The sequence below is a fragment of the Falco rusticolus genome, chromosome 4 (genome assembly GCF_015220075.1).
Source record: "Falco rusticolus isolate bFalRus1 chromosome 4, bFalRus1.pri, whole genome shotgun sequence".
NCBI lineage: Eukaryota > Metazoa > Chordata > Aves > Falconiformes > Falconidae > Falco > Falco rusticolus.
Genome location: NC_051190.1, coordinates 70,415,499 through 70,438,586, shown reverse-complemented (window position 1 = coordinate 70,438,586; position 23,088 = coordinate 70,415,499). Strand labels below are relative to the sequence as shown.

General features: G+C 37.7%; 1 protein-coding gene across 1 annotated transcript in view; it reads left to right on the top strand.

The window, feature by feature from the left end:
- Nucleotides 1-18,614, top strand: part of SPAG6 (sperm associated antigen 6) — a 37,331-nt gene extending 18,717 nt beyond the window's left edge. The window contains exons 5-11 of the mRNA XM_037387278.1: nt 3,538-3,743; nt 4,624-4,797; nt 7,253-7,405; nt 9,737-9,928; nt 11,235-11,351; nt 14,123-14,268; nt 16,465-18,614. Of these exons, the coding sequence (XP_037243175.1) occupies nt 3,538-3,743; nt 4,624-4,797; nt 7,253-7,405; nt 9,737-9,928; nt 11,235-11,351; nt 14,123-14,268; nt 16,465-16,531 (1,055 nt within the window). The 3' untranslated portion in view covers nt 16,532-18,614. The remainder of the gene's footprint in view (nt 1-3,537; nt 3,744-4,623; nt 4,798-7,252; nt 7,406-9,736; nt 9,929-11,234; nt 11,352-14,122; nt 14,269-16,464) is intronic.
- The last annotated feature ends 4,474 nt before the right edge of the window (nt 18,615-23,088 follow it).

The following is a 23,088-nucleotide window of genomic DNA, read 5'->3' as shown; positions in this document are numbered from 1 at the left end:
GTAACTGCCTTATTCCAGGATCTAAGCTTGCCCCATAACTAATGACTTGCATCCTTCTCCTGCTGAAAGGTTTTCCCACTGGTTCTAGTGGAATCTTTAGCACTGTGGTTGTAGTGGTCTGCATAAACCTGTGATTATGAAGTGCAGCCTTTGGACTACTTGTGGGGATTAGTCTTCCTATGCGGGCATTACAAGATGACACAGTCCTCAGAAAAATACAGTATTGGTGGCTGTTTTGGTCAAAACCTGTTATTTACTGTGGATACACCTGCTACCACAGCAGAGTCTGTTTGAGAACCCTGGTCTGGACTGAAACTTGCATTTGCTTCCAGGCAAAGAAAGTTTTGCTGCTGCTCTGTTATGTGAATATGGCATTTGTTCAGAGCTGATTTTCTTTTTCTGAGAACTACCTGCACATTCATTTTCTCAACTTCATCTTTTCTCCCTAATCTTTTTTTTTTTATTATTCATGCTATTATTGCCAACATGCTAATGTTAGTGTGGATTTTTTTTTTCGGTAACACCGTAAACCAGTTTAGACCAATCCTGTAAGACTTCCCATTGATTTCAGTGGGCATGTAGTCAGGATCCTAACTCCTCTTCATTCACTTGCCACTCTTCCTGATCACATAAACTCATGACTAGCCCTCAACTTGCTTTGGATGAATTTCTTGGTCTGTGATGAGTACTTCTGTATTGAGACAAATCTGTACAATTCTAGTACAACTTCTAGTTGAACTGGTGACATCCTAATCTCTGAAGTCTTTCATTATCAGTATGTCTTCTACCTCCATGTCAGTCTGTCTTGTCTGCAGTATCTCCATTTGCTAAAATCTTCCTAAAGCGACTAATTTATGGTGAGTTTTGAATCTTGGTTCTCTTGTCTCTGAGCATATGTAGAACAGCATTCCCTGCCTTCATTCATGCAGGGAGAAGTCCTACGCTATCATTATGTAGTTGGACAGGTTTACTGAGTTGCATCCTAAACTGAAGTTCCAAGCCCAGGCTTTTCATAACTTTCTGTGGAATTAAATGACGTTCATAAATTAGTTTTTCTCTGCTTCCTTTCTCCTCTTCAGCTATTGGTCTTGTCTTTGCCCATATAATGCAGTCTTGGCATAGTGTTCAGAAAAGTCTTTTTGTAATTTGTTCCAAATCTTTTAATTTCTTTGACCTAATAGTTGTTTTTAAAATTTCTTCTTGACAACTGCATTTTTTCCTTTAACTCTTTCTCAGCCTTCATTTTTTTCCCCACCCTGTCTGTGTTTTGTAATTGGATAGCAAAGTTTCATGAATCCTTTGGTGTATAGTCTGAATTAAAGATTTTCTGCTGAGTGGGAAAGTTATTTGAGCCTCTTTATGAGAAAAAGAAATATCATAGAATCATTAATACTTATAACTGTAGTTTTGGGCTGAGTTTGCAGGGGAGTTTGATGAATAGATCTATATTTTCTTTTGTCCCTGCCTCAGCTTTCCTGTTTTTGTGACAGTCTTTTTACTGCTTGTCTGTCTTTTATACATGGTACAGCCCTCTATGTGGTAAGTTATTAGCCGTGAACCTTATAAACACCACTGGAAGAACAACCATTTAATTAACCATGACCAACAGTAACCATCAGTATTTAAATGATATCAGACTTCTAACAACAAGAGCTGATCTAAATTGGATCAAGTTTAGTTTGCTCTACATGGTTACTTCTGCATGCCTGGGCATAGCTGTGACCTTAAGGTGTTGCTTTTTATCTCCCTACTCAAACTTCATGATTTCAGCTCATAAGGCATCAAAGAAACCTATTCTTCTAGTAGTATCCTGTCCCACTTGACGTGATTTTCCCGATACTAGGATCTCCTAGCAGACTGTAGGGAATTGAGTTGTTTGCTCTGAAGCTGCTACTGAAGCACAGTCAGATGGATTAGTCTGGACTGTTGGCCAGTGTATTGCATCAAAATATTATTTGAAGAAACAAGGTATGTTTTTTCCATTAAAAGCTGAATGTAGCTTATACCACTTACATTGAATAGCTAGTTTTCAGGTTTGTTTTCAGATATGTTTCAGGTATATTTCATTTCAAATTTGTAAAACTGAAGATCTGGCATTTGGGTTTTGTTGAAATCTTACGATTTGTGTGTATTTGGAGGATGCACTTTCTAAAATGTCAGTCAAATAGTTATTTGAAAAGTGAATCTTGAAGGGTTGGTTTTGTATTAGTTTAAAAATTACTGCATTATTTATTAATTTTGTGAGGTAGTGTACTTTAAAATATTATAAAATAATACACAGTGTAAATATTTGACTTATCACATGTATTGGAGCGTGTGGCTATAACTCGCTAATTGAAAACAAATCTGGTCAGGAACATTGGATATTAACAACGTAATAATGACATGACTTAGAGATTTCATGAAAAACTATATTAGTCTATGTATATTTAATGAAGTATGCTATATTTTTCTTAGTATGAAAATCTCTTTATGGATGGACTATAAATCAAAAGCTAAGTTAGAGTCTTGAAATACAACAGCCGTATGTTGCCATGGTACTGTAAGTCAAGATAAATGTTAAAGATAATAATGGATATGCATAATAAGGTGTAGCAAAACTGAACTAAGAACCTAATAGATTATTGAATCCCCCCTGATTTTTACCACTTCTTCAACAGTATTTTAAAATAGGACAGCTTGGTTTTAGTATAAATTTTGCTTCTGATATCCAGTAATTCTTGTTTTAGGACTGTGATTAATGCTGCATACATGGAGAGAGCTAATGAATTTCTAACAGTGTAATTTTTGTCAATGTCAGCTAATCATATGCTCAGATTTTTTCTTTTTTTTTTATTTTTTTTTTATTTGAGGTGCTGTTAGTTAAGGATATTGTACTAATCTCAGACACACAATATCCCACTGATGATATTTCTCATTTGTCTAATTGTGTATGATAACATTTTCATGTGATTAAACTATAAATTCTGTCTTGTCCCATATATGGTAGCAAAGCCTAGTTTTGATCAGCAAGTTTCCATTTTTCCCATCTTTTATGTGAGATAAGTCTTTTATGTATGTTTTTTGTATTTCTGTTTTTGGCATTTGATCTATGCTAATATCTGCTTATCATTTAAAGAGGGTAAAATGCTCTCTAATTAGGTGGTTGGTAAAATTTTGGTACTTTGGCTTTCTTTGTTGTTGTTAGCCATGCATAAAATGCTTTCCTATTGATCAGGGTAGAATAGCCAGGGTTTAAACAGCTGACATCTGCTTACTTTAAAAAAAGAAAAAGAAAACAGAATAACAAACCATTTCAGCCTAATCTACCTCAAATGTGTGCATGTAAATGGGGGTCCATCTATTGACCTGCATTCTTTTCAGTTGTGGATTGGTCCACACGGTTTATGAAACCAGGAGGGCTGATTTGAAATGCAGATGTCGAGACAGTGAACTACACCCTCCCCTTTTTCCTTTGCTGTATCTGTCAGGGTGAAAAATGGCTTGCACAAGGGTCAGTCACCCATACTCACTTAATTACTTTCCTTGGACCTACAGAACTGTCACAAGCTGTGGTGGATGCAGGCGCTGTTCCCCTTTTAGTGCTCTGTATCCAGGAGCCAGAAATTGCTTTGAAAAGGATTGCTGCTTCAACTCTCAGTGATATTTCAAAGCATTCTCCAGAGTTAGCACAGACAGTAGTGGATGCAGGAGCTATCGCTCACTTAGCTCAGATGATCCTGAACCCTGATGCTAAACTGAAGGTACATTTAAATTTTTTTTTTAAAATCTCCATTATACCAGTCATTACTTGATATTGCATCAAAGACACTGATGTGCATATTTATTTAGGAAGCTCTTGTTTTGGGCATAAACAAAATATAACTACATAGTTAGTGACAAAGAGTTCTGAACATATTCACAGATTTAGCTACCGGATAAAAACTGCTGCTCTGTGAGCAGCAGCTAAACTAATCTTTAAAGTGAAGAGTATGAATTTTTTTGAATTTTATAGTATATGAAGAATGCAACAGAAATTTTTAATAGATAAAATTTGCGCAATTCAGTTATATTAAAAGGGTTTGCATACTTAAGATTATACTATAAAGCAGTTAATATTAAATGTATTATTGTATTTTAGTACGTACTATCTGATGTGAATAGCTGTTGTCAAAGGTTTAAGCACTAGAGTTTAATGGACACAAAAAATGTTTCTTAATATGATTTTTCTGTCTTACTCTAACAGAAACAGAAAAGAACATAAAAATGCCACTTCAAACAAATAGATAAAAATTCTTTGATATAAGATCTGACAGACCAAACTTAGGCAAATAAAGATACTTTCTGTAGAGTTCACTAAATTTAAATTACAGTTTTAAAAGGTGTATATATATTTTCTTTTTTAATACGTAGCAAGCTTGAATGGGATAAAACAAAGGAGAAACTTTTATTCAGGAACCAGCGAATGTTCTGTGCCATTATATTCCTGCATGAATTGACTCAGTGAATTGTAAAATAGCTGTAATTGTTTTCCCTATCGTGCTTTGTTTTCCTTGATGCAATAGATTTTTTTGTGTGCAGGAGGAGTGTGTGTTGTGGGATGTTTGTATACTATTGATTTTATAACAAATTTTTATTTACTAGCGTCAGGTGCTGTCAGCTCTAAGCCAAATAGCAAAGCATTCAGTGGATCTTGCAGAGTTGGTGGTTGAAGCAGAAATTTTCCCAGTTGTGCTCACATGCCTGAAGGACTCAGATGAATATGTCAAGAAAAATGGTGCAACTTTAATTAGAGAGATAGCAAAGCATACGCCTGAGGTAAAACCTTGAAAATGCAAATACAAGGTCATATCATTAGATTTTACACTTTAAATAAAATACAGGATTATTCTGTCATTTGCTTTTCGAAAGGGAGGGCAAATAGCTGTTTGGCATGTTCATTGGAAAAATATGGAAATGGTTGCTGATATTATGAGATGTGTATTGAATATGAATTGGGTGAGGAAACTAGGAATCATACAATGTATACCTACCTACCTCATTCCATAAGATATCTGCACAGAGAGGGAGTTCTAGGCTGACAGTATTGTCAGTCCTAGATATTAAAAATATCATGAGAAAAGCCTCACAGAAGTCGTGATACCAGCTAATAAATTACAAGATCATCCTGTAACAATAATAGACAGTGTGTGTCTTTTTTAAAAATCTTCTGGGATGCTGGGATCACATTTTAATTATTTTTCCAATGACAACGAAGGTCAAAAATTCTTTTATTTATTATTAAACTGATGGTAGTTTCTTTTATTAGATTAAGTTTATAATTGCAGTCTCAGCATTAGCAGCATTTTTGCCAGTAATTGATACAGAAAGGTGGGGGATGTTTGGCAAAGTCAATAGAAAAGAAATAGGAAAACCAAGGAATTATAACTTTTGTTAATCTGTCGGACCATAGAGGTAATTAAAAGGCTCTAAAAATGACTGGAATAAAATACAAGCAGTGTATTTGTGGAACACAGCCATTTCAAAATCATGATACTAGCTTAACAACTGAGAAGTGTTTAAACATTAATACTGTGCTGTTTCTTCAGCCTACTAGTCTTTAAGCTGCTGCTGGTGATTAAAGGTTACACTCTTGTCACATTTCCTGCTTTCTCTCTGCCTCTCATGAACAATGCAACTTCACTTTCTCAAGAAAAGTGAAGAAATTATCATTATCAAAGCAGGGCACTAGAGCTGGAAGCGTGAGGCCAGACTCTCAAGGCTGCAGGTGAAGTCACAAGAGCTGCTAGCACGGGATCCTCCACGCAAGGGGAATTGGCCATTCTAGCAGCTCTCTAAAGGAGCTGTAGGAAGTGCATGGGTGACTTGCGAGTCACAACCCATATTTAACTATTCACCTTCAGAGTGACGGTGATCTGTGTCCATCTCTGAGCAACTCTATTCAAGCAACACATGTTGCAGCAGAGACAGATTGACAAATAATATTTCTAGAGGAGCTGGTTGTGTCAGTCATGTGAGCGTTGTGGCTTTTGGATCTCGGCTCTCTATCTGCATATCTGCATATGCAGTAAAATTCATGTGAAGGTCAGGATCTGGGGGACTTGCAGCAGGGCCTGAGGGTCACAGCACTGGGGAGTCTATGCAGCAGCTCTGTGTGTCTAAGTGCACGTGGCTGTGGCCAGATGTAGGACTTAGTCATCACTAGCTGCAGTTCATAATCATGTGAACAGCTTTTCCTAAGTTATAACTTTAAATTTCATGTAGCTGTTTCATGAATAAAACAATGCCCTCTTAAAGGCTCTAAGGCAAGGGTGGATTTCATGTTTATAGGAATCAGCTGCATTGGAAATCCACATTCCTCAGTATTGTTCATTTAATTTTGACTTTTAAGAAAGTTATTTCTTAAAGTATTTATTTAATATTTAATAAATATTAAAAAAATATTTTCTATTGCTGTGGAATCTTTGGGAAAAGTGGGATATACCTAAAAAGATAGAAGAAAATAATCATAATATAAAATAATTTTAATTTCTATTCACTGTTGCTATCGTACATACCCTACTACTGTCCTTCAAGTGATGTGAGAAGTGATACCTTTTGGGGAGAAATGTGTTGCATAGCTTGATTATAATTTGTAAGCAAGGCTGTATTGGCATTCTGGGGCAAACTCCATTGCCCATCAAGTGTGTTCCCTGGACACCTCTCTGAGTACACTAACATGGCAGAATAGTGTAGTCCAAGTTGTTTTGCACACCCGTGACAGTTGTCTCTGGCTTCATGCCTCAGTGGGGGGATCCACAAAGGCTTTCATGCTGCAGAGGTTTTCTAGAATGCAGGTGAGAGGAGGACTGGGCCTTTCCCTCTGTCCCTGCACAGAGCATGTGATGTTGGCTTGGGAATGAGTGGGCACTAGTATGAAAGAATATCTGGCTTAGTAGGTGCATCTTCAAGAGCATTCATGTACCGGGCTGTCACTTGCACATTTCTTTGGTGTATACTAATGGAGTTGAGGATGTATCATTCCATGCTATACAGCATCAAGAATTCAGAGTCCCAATCTCTTTGCAGTAAACTCAATCAAAACCAGTAGCAAAACAGCTTCCTTCCTGAGAACTTCATGCTGCACTTGGTGCCCAACAGTTTGTATGGTATATCACTGTTATTGCAGCTTTACTTTGCAAATCAGGAGCAATACATTAAAGACTTTGCTAATGTAGTGCTTTATGCCTGTTGATACTTCACAGTATTTAAATTCTTCTGTTTATCTTTTCAGCTTTCACAGCTTATAGTAAATGCAGGTGGAGTTGCTGCTGTGATTGATTGTATTGGCAGCTGCAGAGGGACTGTCAGACTGCCTGGCATCATGATGCTTGGTTACGTAGCAGCTCATTCGGAGAACCTGTCAATGGCAGTGATTGTCTCTAAGGTTAGCTGTTACTTTATATTGTGTTTCTGGAATTCTTCAGTGGTATTCTGAGAAGGAGATACACGTTAACATATACAGAGAATGTATTTTGTAACAGAATTACATACTTGCTGTTGACAAACACACTTTCTCCTAATACTGCTGCTTTGTACAGCTGAAATTGTGGTAACCTGATCAAAGTGTGTCTTCATGAAGTAGAACCTTTAATAAAATGTCCTGGATTAGTTTGTGAGCATCTGTTTGTATTACAATACATGATTTTTGTGTGTTGCAATTGCACGGGTACAGAAAATAAGTCAGTGAATTTCTGTGGTCTGTTTCCTCTTAAAATGAATATTTGTGGCTACATCAAAACCCTTTTTGAAACAAGAATATTTAATGACATGTTCTTCATTGCACTAGCATGACTTTGCTAGTACTGCCAGAGTAGTCTCACAACAGAAATCTTCAGACTTGAAAAGACTTCAGTTTCTAAAGTTGTGTGGTTTGATTCAGTTGTGCAAGTGACATTTCAAATGAGATAAGCTATACGTTTTCAGGTTTAAATAAATTCTAATGTGCAATGATATAGAAGGGAGAGAATTTGCAATATTCACAATAGGTGAAATTAGTGCCTGACATAATATTCTGATGTGAATAATGCTAACTAATGACAGGAGGAAGGAAGTAATTTCACTGAGCATTGTTGGCCCATTTTCACACTGTGTCAGTCATTTAAAATATACTGTGTGAGTGGAAACAAAGAAACAATAAAGATGGAGGAATAGAAATGTCTTCTAGTAGGAATGCAAGTTAAAAAATGGAAGTTGCTATAACATAACATCAATAAATATGCAAGGAAGGTAGAAGTGATTACAAAAAAAAAGCTCTTCTGCATTTGAAAACTAAAGCAATAGACACTTTTTCCTTGCCCTCTCTGGAGGCCCTTGTCTGGGATGTGTCTATTTCTCTCCACTTTCAGGGATGCCTAAAGCAAACATGCTCTTGCTGTTGAGGGCTTGACATTAAATGGGATGAATCCAGGATTATGTTCATGAGAAAGCACCTAAATGATAACTTTTTGAAGAGTAATAATGGCTGCTACCATAACTGATTGAGAGTGCAGTGAGAGATTTTAATAGGATTCTGTTCAAACTCTTATGAAAATTAAATATTTTAAGGAATGATCCACAAAAGAAACCCAAAACCCATTAAAAAAAAATTTGCTTTAGGGGAAACTAAGCTTTTGGAGTGGTACATAGTGCTGAGGACAGGGCTTGATAAACTGGAACCATTTGAAAGAAATGCACTGTTGGATAACCACATGCAGTTACAGATCTACAATCTTACGATGTAACAGTAGCATATCCTGGAAAGGATGAATTCTGTAAAATGATTTTTGGGGTCATACTGAACAAACACTTCATTGTGGTGGTCTGCTGCAGTGTAGTGGCAAAAAAGACAGACAATTCAGTCCTTTTGTGGTATTGAAGAGTGAAAGCATAATTGGAAAAGAGAGGTTAATCTATCTGTAGTACTAGTGTATATAGTTCTGTTGTTGTAATTAGAAAAGGATCCTGAAAAAAACCTTATGAGTGTGCAGAAAAGACTAAAAAATTATCCATGGGATGGAGAAAAAGGTATTCTGGTTAGATGTTTAGTAGCCTTGCCTTACCTAAATTAGCATGAAATGATTCCTATTGAAGTATCCTGGCATAAAATACCAGCTACTGAGTAGCTCCATAATCCTGTGGAGAAAGGGTAAAGACTGTGACCCTGAACCAGAAGAACTTAAGTAACAGCTGGATGTGAGTGAGGTATTCTCCATCTATTGATGTCTTCAAATCAACAGCTGAAACCCTTTCTGGAAGTGATTGGATGAGTCAAACATGAAGTACTGGACTCAAGAAGAGGTTGCTGAATTGAAATTTAGTGCTGTGGATTAAAAAAAAAAAAAAGACCCAATGATTGAGCCCTTCTGGTCTTAAACTGCTTTAATAATTCATAAACACTGAAATTCTTTTATTTTCACTCTGACAAAACTTGAAGCCTTTATTCTTAGTACAGCCTGATTGTCATGTATTTCTTTTATCCCTTAAATCTGTGTGTTAGCTCAAACTGCCTTCTGAGTCAGAACACTGAATCTGTTTGTCTCTTTCTTTAACTAGCTTTATTAAGATTTATTAAAAATTCTTGATAGTCATGAAGTAAAAATGACACCACTAGCATACGTTCTCTTATAGCTTATTTTAGAAGAGTGTAGAGAAATATTTTCTACCAATTTGTATCAGTTTAAACTTGTCCTTCCCTGGTGTAGATTTTTTAAGGTTGTGCTTTTGACTGATGCTACAGGGAATACCACCACTGTGTGCCTGCTTGCTAGAAGAACAGGAAGATCATATTAAGGCAGCAGCTGCTTGGGCCTTGGGCCAGGTTGGAAGACATACTCCTGCGCATGCACGTGCTGTTGCAGTAGCAAACGTGCTACCTACACTGCTTGCTATGTATGTGGACACACGTAGTTCAGAAGACCTTCAAATGAAAGCAAGTATTTTTGTAGTATCTACAGTATATTTATTGTAATCAACAGGTATAAGTGCTTAAAACCTACTAAATGGTATGTGCTTTTATTGATGTTTATTGAGGCATGGATTTCCTGGGTGTAGGGTGTCCAAAGGCTGTGTATCATTTGTTAGGACTGGCTGGCCCTAATGGGTGTGCATATGGCATATACCAAATCATATGATACAGCCATTTTAAAGCTGTATTAAATGGGATAAATCCAGGATTATGTTAATGAGAAAGCAAAGCACCTAAATGATAACTTTTTGAAGAGTAATAATGATTGCTACCATAACTGAGAGTGCAGTGAGAGACCAGCAGTCTGGTCCCTTTTCTTCCCAGTTTAGATCAGTTGCATACACCCATAAATGCTATAATTTCTTGTGACTAATCTCTAATTATCTACTTCTTTTTAAAGTATAAGACCTTGTACAAAATATAGTCCTTGTAGGAAATTTGCTTACACTTTTATTATTATAATAAAACTATAACAAATATTGAAAGCTCTGCTCTTGAAAACATGTAGCTGTTCATGTTTAGGGCCTTCCTTGTGTGGGAGCTAGTAGAGTTGCAGTTTGGGTAAAAGTGTATTTTTGAGCAACAGTAAGCCAGCCAGCTGAAGAGTACAATATGACAGGATATGGTCTCCCATGTTGTACTATGTTTCTGTATGTTCCACTGAAGAATAACATTCCAGATCTGTAAAGTAACTTCTGTATAATTATTTTCAGTAGTTACCAAAATATCAAGGTGGAATTAGCCGTAGCTATAATCCTGCCCAAGAAGATCTTTACTGCTCGTAGCAGTCAACATTGAGTCTGTTTTCAGAAACTAAGCACTGATGTACAACTGTTTCACTCTCTCTTCCCCTGGACAGTACTGCACTTTGACGTCCCAGATCGGCAGACTCTTCTAGGAAGCCATTTCTAAAATAGAATCCTTTAAAATGTGTTTTGATTTAGCCTTCTTATTATATTACAATACTTCAATTTACTTAAAGGTTCTACTCCTGCTTTTATTGTAGTCAAAGGTAAATTGCCATTACTTTGACCATAGATAACATAATAAGAATATGATGCACTGTAGGTTTTGAGGTTTAATAAATCTAAGTAGAAAATTGATTCTTCATTAAGTGACCTGATAGATATCATAGTTTTTTGTTCAGAAAATGCTCTTTGAGAATTCTGATCAATTTGCCTTTTTGATTAGACTTCAGTGATATATAACATGATTTCTTGTTGTTTTCATTGATGTCTTACTAGAGAAATTTTATTTTGCATTTCAATAGACTAAAAAAGCCTTAAAGAACATCCTTCAGAAATGCACCTATCTTCCGGCACTTGAACCATTGCTGCATGATGCCCCTCCCAATATTATGAAACATATTGTTGGGCAGTTTAGTAAGGTAAGAAGAGGCTCTGCTTGATAATATGTTAATGGTTTTCAATTTAGCAATGAAGCTATCTTTCCAAAGATGAAATCTTTCTAAAGGTCTCAGTTATTTTCTCAGGATCCTGAAGCATCCCCTGCAGAAGTAGGTTTGGAGCAACCAGTTCTTTTGTCTGATAAAGCTAGAGACTTGTTTCATTTGGAAACTGCCATAATTCATCCTAATGCTGGGAAAACAGTTGCTTATAAGCAAGGTGTTTTTTTCTTCCTTGCTTCTTGAGATGAAGTGGAATTTTAACTCATGTGCAAATATTTTCACTGAGCCAATGTGTCACATAAATCCCAGTCACATCTGTTTTTGATAAACTACAAGCTGTCTGTACAGGAGTGACTTAAGTCAGGTATTTTACAATAATCTAGAGTATGAAGGCTTCACCACTTCTATCTTGTTAATAATATTCAGTCTCAATTAAGTAAGTGTAAAAATCCTAGATCTTTTTTCATCCCTCTCAAAATTTGAAACTGTTTGTTATTACATTGTTGATTTTGAGTGCAGCACATAAAAAGTGATACGCTTTGATAAAAAAATTCCAGATTATTTAAGTAATTGCTAACTAATCAGAAAATTTCCAGTGTCCGCAATGTTTACCAGCTGTTTGGAATCCTGCTCAACTATAGACTATCTTTTGTGCGATACTCTGCAGTATAATGTCAGCAGGAGGTACCAGGCTCTCTTGGTGAGGTGTTCTTTCTAGAAATAGCCAGGTAAAACACTCTTGATATTCAGTTCTGATTATTGCAGATCTGGAAGCACTAGTGTTTGTAGTGCAGATTTCTGATTACATTGCCACACTTAGGTTTGTCCTATCTTCTTGCTAAGTCTGTACAAAGATCGGAGGTTTGGTCAGAATCCAGTGCCTTTTGTTTGTCTGCTGACTGGAGCTGTTAATGAGCTGAGTGCACAGTAGTTGGTTACCCAGTGTATAGATTTGAATGTTGTTTGCTGTTGAAGTGGTTTTGTACCCTTTATATCAGCTGATGTTTTGTTTTGTTTTTCTTCTTCTCCTACATTGTATTAAACAAACTATACTTGTCTGGCATTTGCTCTTCTGAAGTATACATTTAAAATTAAGTTCTCTGCAGTAAAAGCTTTTTTTCTCTCCTGTACCATAGCTTGGGAATTTGCAGTTCTTAGAGCTGTGGTGCATTACTTCTGTGGGCTTATTTATAGCACAGTAAAAGCCTTATTTCTGAGCTGTGCTTCAGAGTGGGATGCTATCCATTCTTGGTGCTGGACTGGGTAATTTTAGCATTATTGTTTTCAGGGTCTGTGCAATTCTGTGCTGTCTCAGTTTGGACTGGGGGAAGGGAATGTGTCTCAGAGTTGCTGTCTTTAGGGTCTCTTCCAAGAGAGTTTTCTGCTGTCTTATCCAGCCCGGGAGTCACAGTGTGGAGGAGGAAGGCAGGGAAAGGGCTGTATCCTGTGTCCTTGCTAGTTCCTCCTTGGCAGTTCTTGTTATGGGAAATACATGGAAACAGCAGTCTTTTCAGTGCCCACAATTAAATGATCACAGTTGTTCCTGATACTTTTGTGGAGCATATAATAGGGAGAGGTCATGCTGCTCCTGTGTTTTTCTTCACCTGTGTGTTGATTTTATACAGCCTAGAGAGACCAGAGAGATGAAGGCTGTTTGCCTATACGCATGGCAGAAGCCTCATCCTTCTTTTGCTTCAGCCTTTTAGGCAATCCCTTCTTCCTTCAAGGCTCTTGTTTTACACTGAGATAGTCAAATTTATGGCTTGGTTTGTCTGACCAGTGTGAGGGCTTACAAAATGCTTTTGCCCCTGTGATATATAACTCTTGAGTTGGTTTTAAATCCATGTGGTTTTGTTGTAGATGCAGCTGATGTCTTGCATTATCTGTCTCCACACACACACACCCCCCACACACCCTTCTTTCTTTTTTTTTTTTAATATTATTGCAGCCTTGTAGGCCTATCGACTATGTGCTGTCATTCTCCCTTGCCTGGCCCAGCCCCCACCTCCCTCCCTCCCATCCTCTGGACAGAGCTGCATATTGGCATCACTCAGGGAGCACAGAATGTATTGTCTGATCATTTCTGCTTCTCATCCCCTTTGGCTGCAGAAACTTCACATTTTTTGCTTTGTGTGCATGTGTGTATGTGTTTGTAAAAGGCTTCCATGGCTGCACAGTGTGTTGTAGGATTTTAATATCTAGGAATTTAATAGTAGCATGTAATGCTTCAAGGCTGCATTGTTCACTTGCAACGATTCTCAGTATTGTTTTCATGCACTAATCTATACTAGATCATTATAATGATATAAAATTCTGCTCTACAATTAAACTGTGGGAATTGACATAAAAGACCTGAATAACTTGGTTTAAGTGGAACAGATGCTGCTGTTATTCCATGTTAGTGTTCTGTTTTTATTATCTATTTCATCTCTACAATCTTACTGTCTCCATAGGAATAATTCAAGAAATATTATTTACGTAAAAAGAAATACTCAATTCATTAATTTTAGATATATGTTATGTATTAAATTACATGCTAAATTGTTATAACCATAAAGGGCTGGTTTGTGATTTTTTTTTTTTCCCTGTACAACTGGGTGTTAAAATACAGTAGTCATTACAGATGTTGTACTTCTGTTCCTTTTTATCTATCCTCTGAATTAAAAACAGATAAGCAATCTTTGAGCCTAGTAGCATAGAGGTTCCTTTAAAAGACAATATTTTTTTTTAATGTACTTTTCTGTGTGTAGGTGTTACCACATGACAGTAAAGCACGTCGTCTCTTTGTAACAACTGGTGGACTTAAAAAGGTTCAAGAAATAAAAGCAGAGCCTGGGTCACTTCTTCAAGAATATATCAACACTATTAACAATTGCTATCCAGAAGAAATAGTAAGGTAGGGAAAATTAAATTTTAAAAATTCATACTTACAACACTGTTAGATGTTTTTAACAGGAACAATACAAAGCAAGTATTTAAAATATTAATTAACTTCTATGTTAATTTTATTTTTAATGAAACACTGTAACATTTGGTTAATTGCCCCAGTGGTAACACAACCGCTAGACACATACTTTTGAACACTTTCTTATTTCTGATTGGTTTTGGAATCAAATGTCTTTGTAAGCAAAGCCCAAATAATCAGGTTGTTGCAGGAAACTGGAGAGAAGAGTCAGTCCTGCACTACCCAGACAGACTGAGGCTTCAGCACAACTGCTGCCATATTAATGTCTGTGGATGTTCAGTTTGTACTTGGTAACTTAGTTATGGATTACTCAGGCTCCAAAATACAGGTATTGGTGAATCTTTGGTTGCATCCTCGACTGCCCTAAGAATCTTTCTGAATTAGTGTATTCAGAGGCTCATTCGAAACTTCCTTTCATGTACAGAGGGTCCAGAGACTCTCCTGCACAGTTGCTCTGCCCACAGCTGCCCTTCCTCCCCCAAGCCTCATCATGAGGCTTAAGTGTTATATAAAAAGACCATACACCAGCTGTCTGCACCAAGTTGAACTTTGCCCTTAATGAATACAGAAACACTATTAAATAGCTTACAGTCAAAATGTCACCATCTTAAATTGTAATAATGAGAGAAATGCCCTCCTAGATTCTAGATACCCATTTAGCAGTCCTTCACTCTATCAACACAGAAAAACGATGTTGTACTCGTGCACTCCCTCTACAGGCTCTGGAAATCTGCATCATCATTTTAATTATAGCAACAGAGTTCTTCAGCTAATAGTAGCTACAAAGTCACACAGAATGAAGTCCTGCTTCTCTTGACACGGAAAAGCTAGTGGCTGTCAAATGGGTAAAAGCAAAACCATAAAGAAACTTCATTCTGCAGCTTATACTTAAGAGGGGAAGAGGACATTTGCTTATGCTTTGCTGGACATAATTAATGTTTCTTTGTTACAGCTATTTTTTCCCCTGTAAATGAAACAAGGTTACTCATGTAGGCTGGGATGTAATAAAGAAAAGGGCCCCTTCCAACATCTACTGCTTGCCTCTTTGTGCTACTGCCTGATGTTGGTTGTGCTGCCTGAGGCACAGCTGCTATAATAGACTCCAGCTCTGGGTTTGTCCTGAAGACCTGTTATTTTAGGCTGTTTGCAGACTGAATATAATAATGCATTGAAAAGTTAGCTTTCAATCAGAGAACTAATATGAGTTTTAAAAAGAGTTACATTATGCAGAAATCACCCAGAAAATGAAAATCAACAAGGTAAATAGATCTTCCTTCAGTGTGAAAACATTGGGGATTTCTGCCTGAATACATTTCAGGCATGCATTATGTGGAAGTGTGTTCCTCTGTCTTTATACTTAAAGCTTCCAGGGCTCAGAGATTACAATTCACATGCCTGCAAAACCAGAAATGTACTAAGATGCATGTTTTTAGAATACCACACAGTAATAAATGTCAGATACTCTTAACCTGGGAAACAAATATTAAATGCAGTTTTGGTGATGTTTGCATATTGGAAGCATGTAGTTGGCCTGTTGTGGAAAACCAACTGAATGACAGGAGGACAACAATGGCACCATAGAGTCCTACTCTAATGAAAACCTACTGGATAATCTCTGTCCTTGAGTTGGTATTAGAGAAGGTCATTGTGATAATTTTTTTTTGTTCTAGAATCAATGTCTCTTGCATTGTTGTAGACTTCACATTAATTTTGGGGTGTGTGCTTATGTTTGACAAACAGCAGTAGGCTATTGTTGTCTGGCAGTCTATGGTTCTATGTAAACTCATGCTTTTTTACTAAAGGACATAATTTCAAAGGAAGTTAACATCTACGTTTCTCAGTAAAGACAATGCTTATGGCTGCTGAACCTATCTGAAAACTAGCCACTTACCTACGTACCCTAACAGAAGCTAAACATATTTTTGGAAACCTGACTTCCAAGTATGAGTGGTAATATAAGTTGAAAAGCAGACTCTTAAAATATTGTAGGGGAATAACTGTTGAATTCCTTGACTAGTGTTTAATGCTAGGATTTTTGCTGATCAATAGAAATACAGAGAGTGTTTCATTATTTAGCACAGAACATGCCTTGTAGTCTAATGCACAAACAAAATGTTTCTCTTTCAGGTATTATTCCCCTGGATATTCTGAGATGCTTCTGGAAAGGGTGGAAAATTACCATCCAGTTTTATAAACCTCAAAATTTTTATTAGAGCTGTAATACAAATACAGCCGTTGAAACTTGTTTGATTCTGAAATCTTCTACTGTTTGAACTACTGAAAGAGCTCGGCAATTCCAGCAAGCTGTATTTTGTCCTTTATAAACTTGTTTGTTGCTAAGTTTTTGTTCCTTTTTGTTTTTCTCTGACATCACTCCCATTTGCAGCATATATGAATGGAATTTCATGCAGGGGTGATGATTTATCACAGAAGCTTTTTTAGAATCGGTCATTTCCTTTTCCTTCCACAAGAAAGGTTTGTTGTTATCTCATTCAAATTTTAGCCTTTTCAGTACTGTAACCATTTTCCCCTTTTGCCTCTGCATATTGTTTAGAGCTTCCCAAGCTTGATGAGGGGGAAAAAGCTGGCTCCTGTGCTTTTTCTAATTATGGAATCCATTCTGTGGTGAGGTATTGCCTACTGCTACCTTTCAGAAAGCAAAGTGATATGATTTTGCATCTCCAAACATGTTAGTAGCTGCTATACGTAAAGAAATAATCAGATCTGATGGTGATAAAAGGGTTGAATTCTGCATGATATGTGACAGTCTGATGGTCCTGGCATGGTAGAGGATACATCTTCTCAAAAGTTCTAATTCAGGCAGGATTCACTGTGGAGGGAAGCAGCAATACCCTGTTTGGTGTATGCATTGTTGTTCTTCTTGGAAAGGACAGAGTGAACTTAGAACTTCCATGGGCACAAAGGACCCTCCGAGGTTCGTCTGCATTTGGATCAGCAGCAAATTTATGCAGCTCAGAAGAGAAAACTGCTTGGTTGCAGGAAGAGTGTTAGCAAAGTTCTGAGCACGTTCAGAGGGGACCCGCGTGATGGGACTAAGGCTGTTCAGTACTTGTTCTTCAAGAGCTGAAATTACTGCAGAATTGAGTTGAAACACACTTGAAACTTAGTCTTGAAGTTGCAGAATGCATTGACGTGGAGGTTATTGGAGATGTGAGCTCTTGTTTGTCTGTAGAACATCCTGAGAGATTAGAGTGAAAAGACTTTTACATTCTGCTTATTCCTCTGGTGTACTGTAGCAGCGGGGAGCAGCGTACAACCCTTTAGTATTGCCTAATATGTAAATGTAATTTACCATTTTTTGTTCTTCTAACCATTTTTCTTTTCCTCGGATGCAGCTGTTTCTTGTGGGTTTTTTTTAAATTTTTTTTTTTTCCCAAAGAGTAATAAAGAGTGTTTCTGGAACGGGATGTTGAAATACTGGCAGCCACAAGGAAAGACAATATTTGAAAACCCCCGCAGGAGACAAACTTGTCTACTTTCTTAAACATATTAACTGATTGAGTTTATAAAGCAGGGATAGTCTCCTCTATTACTCGTAAAACAGGAGCAAAAACTTATTGCAGTTGGAAATGATTTAGAGTGGCTTTTCTCTGCAAAATTCCAAATGACTATTTTCTTTTATCCTTGTCAGCGTATTTTTCAACAGTTCACAAAAACATTGATGGGCTATCTTGTGTAAAGGTTTAATTCTACAGAGGGCTGTACGGCTCCTGTGAGGTACTTGATGCCCTCAGACTGCTCTTCAAGAGGAGCAGGGGATGCATGGTACCTTGTTGTATGGAGTCTGAGATGGAAACTCTTGGTGACATGAATGCTGGTATAGAAACCCCACCAGCTGGGTTTTTTCCTTAGCACACATCAGAGTGAAAAGTCTTGGAACTGACTAGCTTCTACTAAATGCCTTTTCAGTTTTGGTGTTCATATTCTGACATTATTAATGCTAGGACACTAGTAGAAAAAACATTAGGTCTATTAAAAAGATTTTTGTAATAATTTTCTCATACACATTATGGATATTTAAAAATAAACTCTTATACAGTCTCTAAAAGAAAATGTAATGGAAAGTCTTCCAGACAGTCTTGAAGGATCTGAAGCCTTTATTTTCCCTAACAGAACAGAAATGGTGCAGAGGGCTGAACGCAGTCGCAGTGCAGATGGGAGGCAGGGTAGGCATGGAGCTGTGTACTGTCCTGGTTTCAGCTGGGATAGGGTTAATTTTCTTCTTGGTAGCTGGTGCAGTGCTGTGTTTTGGATTTGGTGTGAGAACAACCCTGATAGCACACTGATGTTTTTGGGTGTTGCTGGGTGATGTTTATACTAAATCAAGGACTTTTCAGTTCCTTGGGCCCTGCCAGTGAGAGGGCTGGAGGGGCACAAGAAGCTGGGAGGGGACACAGTCAGGGCAGCTGACCCGAAGTAGCCAAAGGGATATTCCATACCATATGACATCATGCTGAGTGTATAATCTGGGGGAAGAAGGAAGAGGGGGGGACATCTGGCATTATGGTGTTTGTCTTCCCGAGTAACTGTTACATGTGATGGAGCCTGGCTTTGCTGGAGGTGGCTGAGCACCTGCCTGCCCATGGGAAGTACTGAATGAATCCCTTGTTTTGCTTTGCTTGCATGCACGGCTTTGGATTTACCTATTCAATTGTTCTTATCTCAACCCTTGAGTTTTACATTTCTTTCTGATTCTCCTCCCCATCCCTCTGGGTGAGGGGGCTTGAGCAAGCGGCTGCGTGATGCTTGGTTGTCAGCTGAGGTTAAACCACGACAGTACCCATAGCTGCATCGTGTGCTTGGGAGCACTCCCACACCATACAATGCTAATGTATATGTTTTGTGCAGAGAGAGCAAAGAGGCTTCAGTCCTCTGACAAACGTACTCCTGCTGTGTCACACTGTGATTACACTGTAAGGATTCTACAGAGTTAAATTTCAACACCTAAACAATTTGTTCACAGTCTTTTCACAGTCTTTTTCTGATTCCTGGCAAAGGAAATGATTGCACAAGGGAAACCTTCAGATCTATCTGATTGTGCAGAGCACAATCTAAATCAGACGTAGCATAAATACGTCTTTACACCAGCTAGGCAGTTCTGTCCTAGGCCAGTGACTGTTTGGCCTCTTGTTGCGGGACTTCCCTGGACAATGTCGCATGCCATTAAGTTGTGACAGTGTGAAGTCCTCTCCCACATACTTTGAGACACCCTGAGCTCTCCTTTGCTGGCAGGCTGCTTCCCTGCATTGTATATACACCTTGTGGCTGGAGGCTTCTCTGGAGTTACAAAGTAGATCTAGCCCTTTACAGCAGAATTATCACTAATGTGTATTTTAGGCTTACATTACTAGGGCAGGAGTTGGGGTTTTTTTCCAGTACTGTTTCACAAGCTCAGCGTTTCTATTGCATCCTCTCATTTGGCTTAAGTCATCATCTAAAACTATATTAATGTTTGTAATTGCTACTCTGGCAGGCTTCAAGTGTGTATCATTTGTCTCAATTTCATAGAATAAAATGTAGATTTGCATTTTAATTCATTGTGTAAATGCTGTTTTCATGCTAGTTTGTGACTGATGCTAGAGAAGATGAACAGGCTCATTTTGCAGCTTAAGCCTGACACCACCTTTGGATGTTTGTCTCAGTTTGCCACCGAACAGTGCCTACTTCTGAGCTTAGGACATACAAGCATTTCAAGTAAGTGTCCATCTCACAGAGGTAGCTTATTAAGAGACACAAAGAAAATTAAGCCAGTGTTTTGGCAGAAATAAATCTAAGCGGAAACAGTCCTTAAATAATTTTGCCAGTTCCTTTGACTGCAGCATTGGGATATTGCCACCCAAGTCTTTAAAGATCTTCTCTGGAGGCCTGAGCCATGATTTTTGTCTACATTACTACAGCTATTATTAAATCTACAGATGTAAACCAGGGCTTTGAAAGAAATGTGGATGTGTAAAACTTTACCATATTTCATTCAGTGGATGGATTAATTGGCCTACAAAAGCTCCATTTTTGTTTGAATGACTGGAAACCAAGAGGATCCGAAAAGAGGAAATTCAAGGAGTTTAGCTCTTGTGCATATAGCGCATATAGTATGTTCTGCAAGTGTTGTACAGAGGGATTTACCAAGGGATCGCTTTGTCTCATCTGAAGTAATCAGTCTGCTGGAGATCTGCATCTTAACAAACAATATCATGAAGGAGCTGAGTGGAACTGGTGAAGGAAGAAAGGAATCTCATTTTGTGAAGTAAAGCATAAAGTTACTGTAATTAGGAAGTGGATGGAGTGTGAGTAGATCCTCAAGTTCTTGACTTGGTCTAGGGGGTTGTGAATTACGTCGGCCAAAAGGGAGTTTTATGCATGGGGGGGTGCAGCGGGGTAGCCTTCAGCTTCTGGTGTAAATTGGAGTCCTCTGATTTCTGGGCATGTAGGGGTGGCTGACCATTGTCCCTTCAGGTGAGGGATCTGTGAAAACATGCTTACCTCGGTATTTTTCTTAATGGCTGCTTGGTGTCCAGTATCTTGGTGGTTAAGAGTTTTAGATCTCCTTGTGTGATTAGGTTAGAAAGGAAATACGGAGCAGCACTAGATTGCAAAGCCAGTTGTTCCACTTCTTGCACTGACATAGGATTGGTTTTATGATCTTGGATAATTATTACAAATCCCAATGTATCATCATCTTCAGCTGTGAAGTACCTGTTATACTCCTTTTTTAACCTGCAGAAGGGCTGGGAAAATTAAATTCATATGAGAGGTTGATGCAGCGGAACTTAAGTTCTTTATAACTAATACCATATTCAGAAAGGAATATTGTTCAAGAACTGACAAAAATTTACCTAAGACTCTTAGAGATGCTGATTTTTAGAATTTGAGTTGAACTAAAAGCCAGTGGGTTTTGTGAGTTTCCTCATCTGACACAATTTCAATGGATCTTGGAGAAAGAGGAAATTACAATGTCTCTCATGACTATAGTAAAACTATTGATGTCATTTTTGTATAATACTTAACTGTTAATATTGATGCTACTATGCTGTATTCTGCAGTCAGCTCTATAATTTAGCTAGTGAAAATACCTATTATATTATTACCACTGTACTGTATTTCTAGATACTGCACAAAAGATTGAATTAAAAAATACATATAAGCAATACTAATGCATATTTTGATGATGAGAATGCCTTTTAAACCAGTAAATTGTATTGTGCTGCCTTTCACAAGAGGTTACTCTTACTTGGGTTAAACACATTTTGTAGTTGCTTGTGTTCTCTCTCAGAGGTCTGATCACAAGGCTCGCTGAATTCTCAGCGAAGTGCTGAGGACCGTGATCTACTGTCTGTAACAGAAACTGGTTGTGTTCACTATCGCACATCAGCAAGCTATGGAGAAGAACAATGTGAGTGTACTGATGCCATCATCTTAGCAGATTTCCACAGAGGTTTTGAAGGCTTGCATTTTCTTCAGAAAAGTACACTTATTCTAACTAGTTCCTACCTCCAAACAGAGTTAAAGAATAGGTACCCAGATTAACTTTAACTGTTCTATATTTTGTTCCTTTTATAAAAAAAAAAAAAATTTTGAGAGGGGAGAAAGCATGTTAATGTCTTTCTAAAAAACAAGGTTCTTGATTATATTTTGTGTCAAAATTGGCAACAAAACTCTTTGTAATCTTGTGACAAGATTTGTGCCCTTTCTTTTCAAGGGAGGTTTTGTCTTCACTGATACAGACTAGTGGTGTGTTTTATCCCTGTTCTATTTATAATTGGGTCTGATGGCCTCTGTACATGCTCACCTTTTAATATTAGGGCAGTGTTAAAGCCATTATCAACCTAAAAGGTTGGATTACTACCAAGATGCAGCCTTTGTTGCCCCACAGTGCCATAAATTATATTACAATCTATTGCTGAAAAATTAATAATATACAATGTAGAGGTCTGATGGAATCACGTTAATGAGAACACTGAAGCTTCATTGACTTGCAATATCATTGGAGCTCTGAGACAGGTTTATAGCCTTGTGCAACGTATATTTGTGTTGGTTTAGACACAGTATTTATTTGGTCACACCCAGTTAAATGTTTCCTTACTAAATTAAAAGAAATACTGGTTAGTTCAATGAGCTACAAAGGTATATAGCATAATTTCAGGTTCTCAAGTCACAGAAAATAAGCCCCAACAATGGAAATTGCTAGAGGATCAAAAATGATGGTTATACTAGAGTGAATATGAACAAAGAGGGAAGGGAGTTTTACTGAGTTGGGCAAAGTTAATTCTTTATGACTTGAGCAATGTGTAAAATTCAGGAAGAACAGCTGCCATTTGTAGTCTGCTCTGATCTTTAGGCAACCCCTTCCTGTTACACTTGCACAACACACACATGCACACTTGCAAGCATGGTCAACCAAAATGTAGTTGTAATGATTTCTGTCTTTGCTTTCACAAAGCTTGCCCCTGTAAAGCATCTTTAGTGGCTGGAGGAGAGCAGGTCATTGGCAGGTCCTTTGCTCACTAATGCCAGCTTTATGGTACTAATTTCCATTAAGGTCAGCAGCACCCACCTGATTTCCGTTGCAGTGAGAATCAGGCACTGGATCTGCATCAGCTATACTCCTTTGTGCCCTGAACAGCTCTGCTTCTTGCTGGAAACTAAGCAGAAGTGATAAAATTACTCTTTTTTTCCTCCCCAATCGTGCTTCAAATGAGGGAACAGTAGGAAAATCTTTCTAGAGCTTTTGGG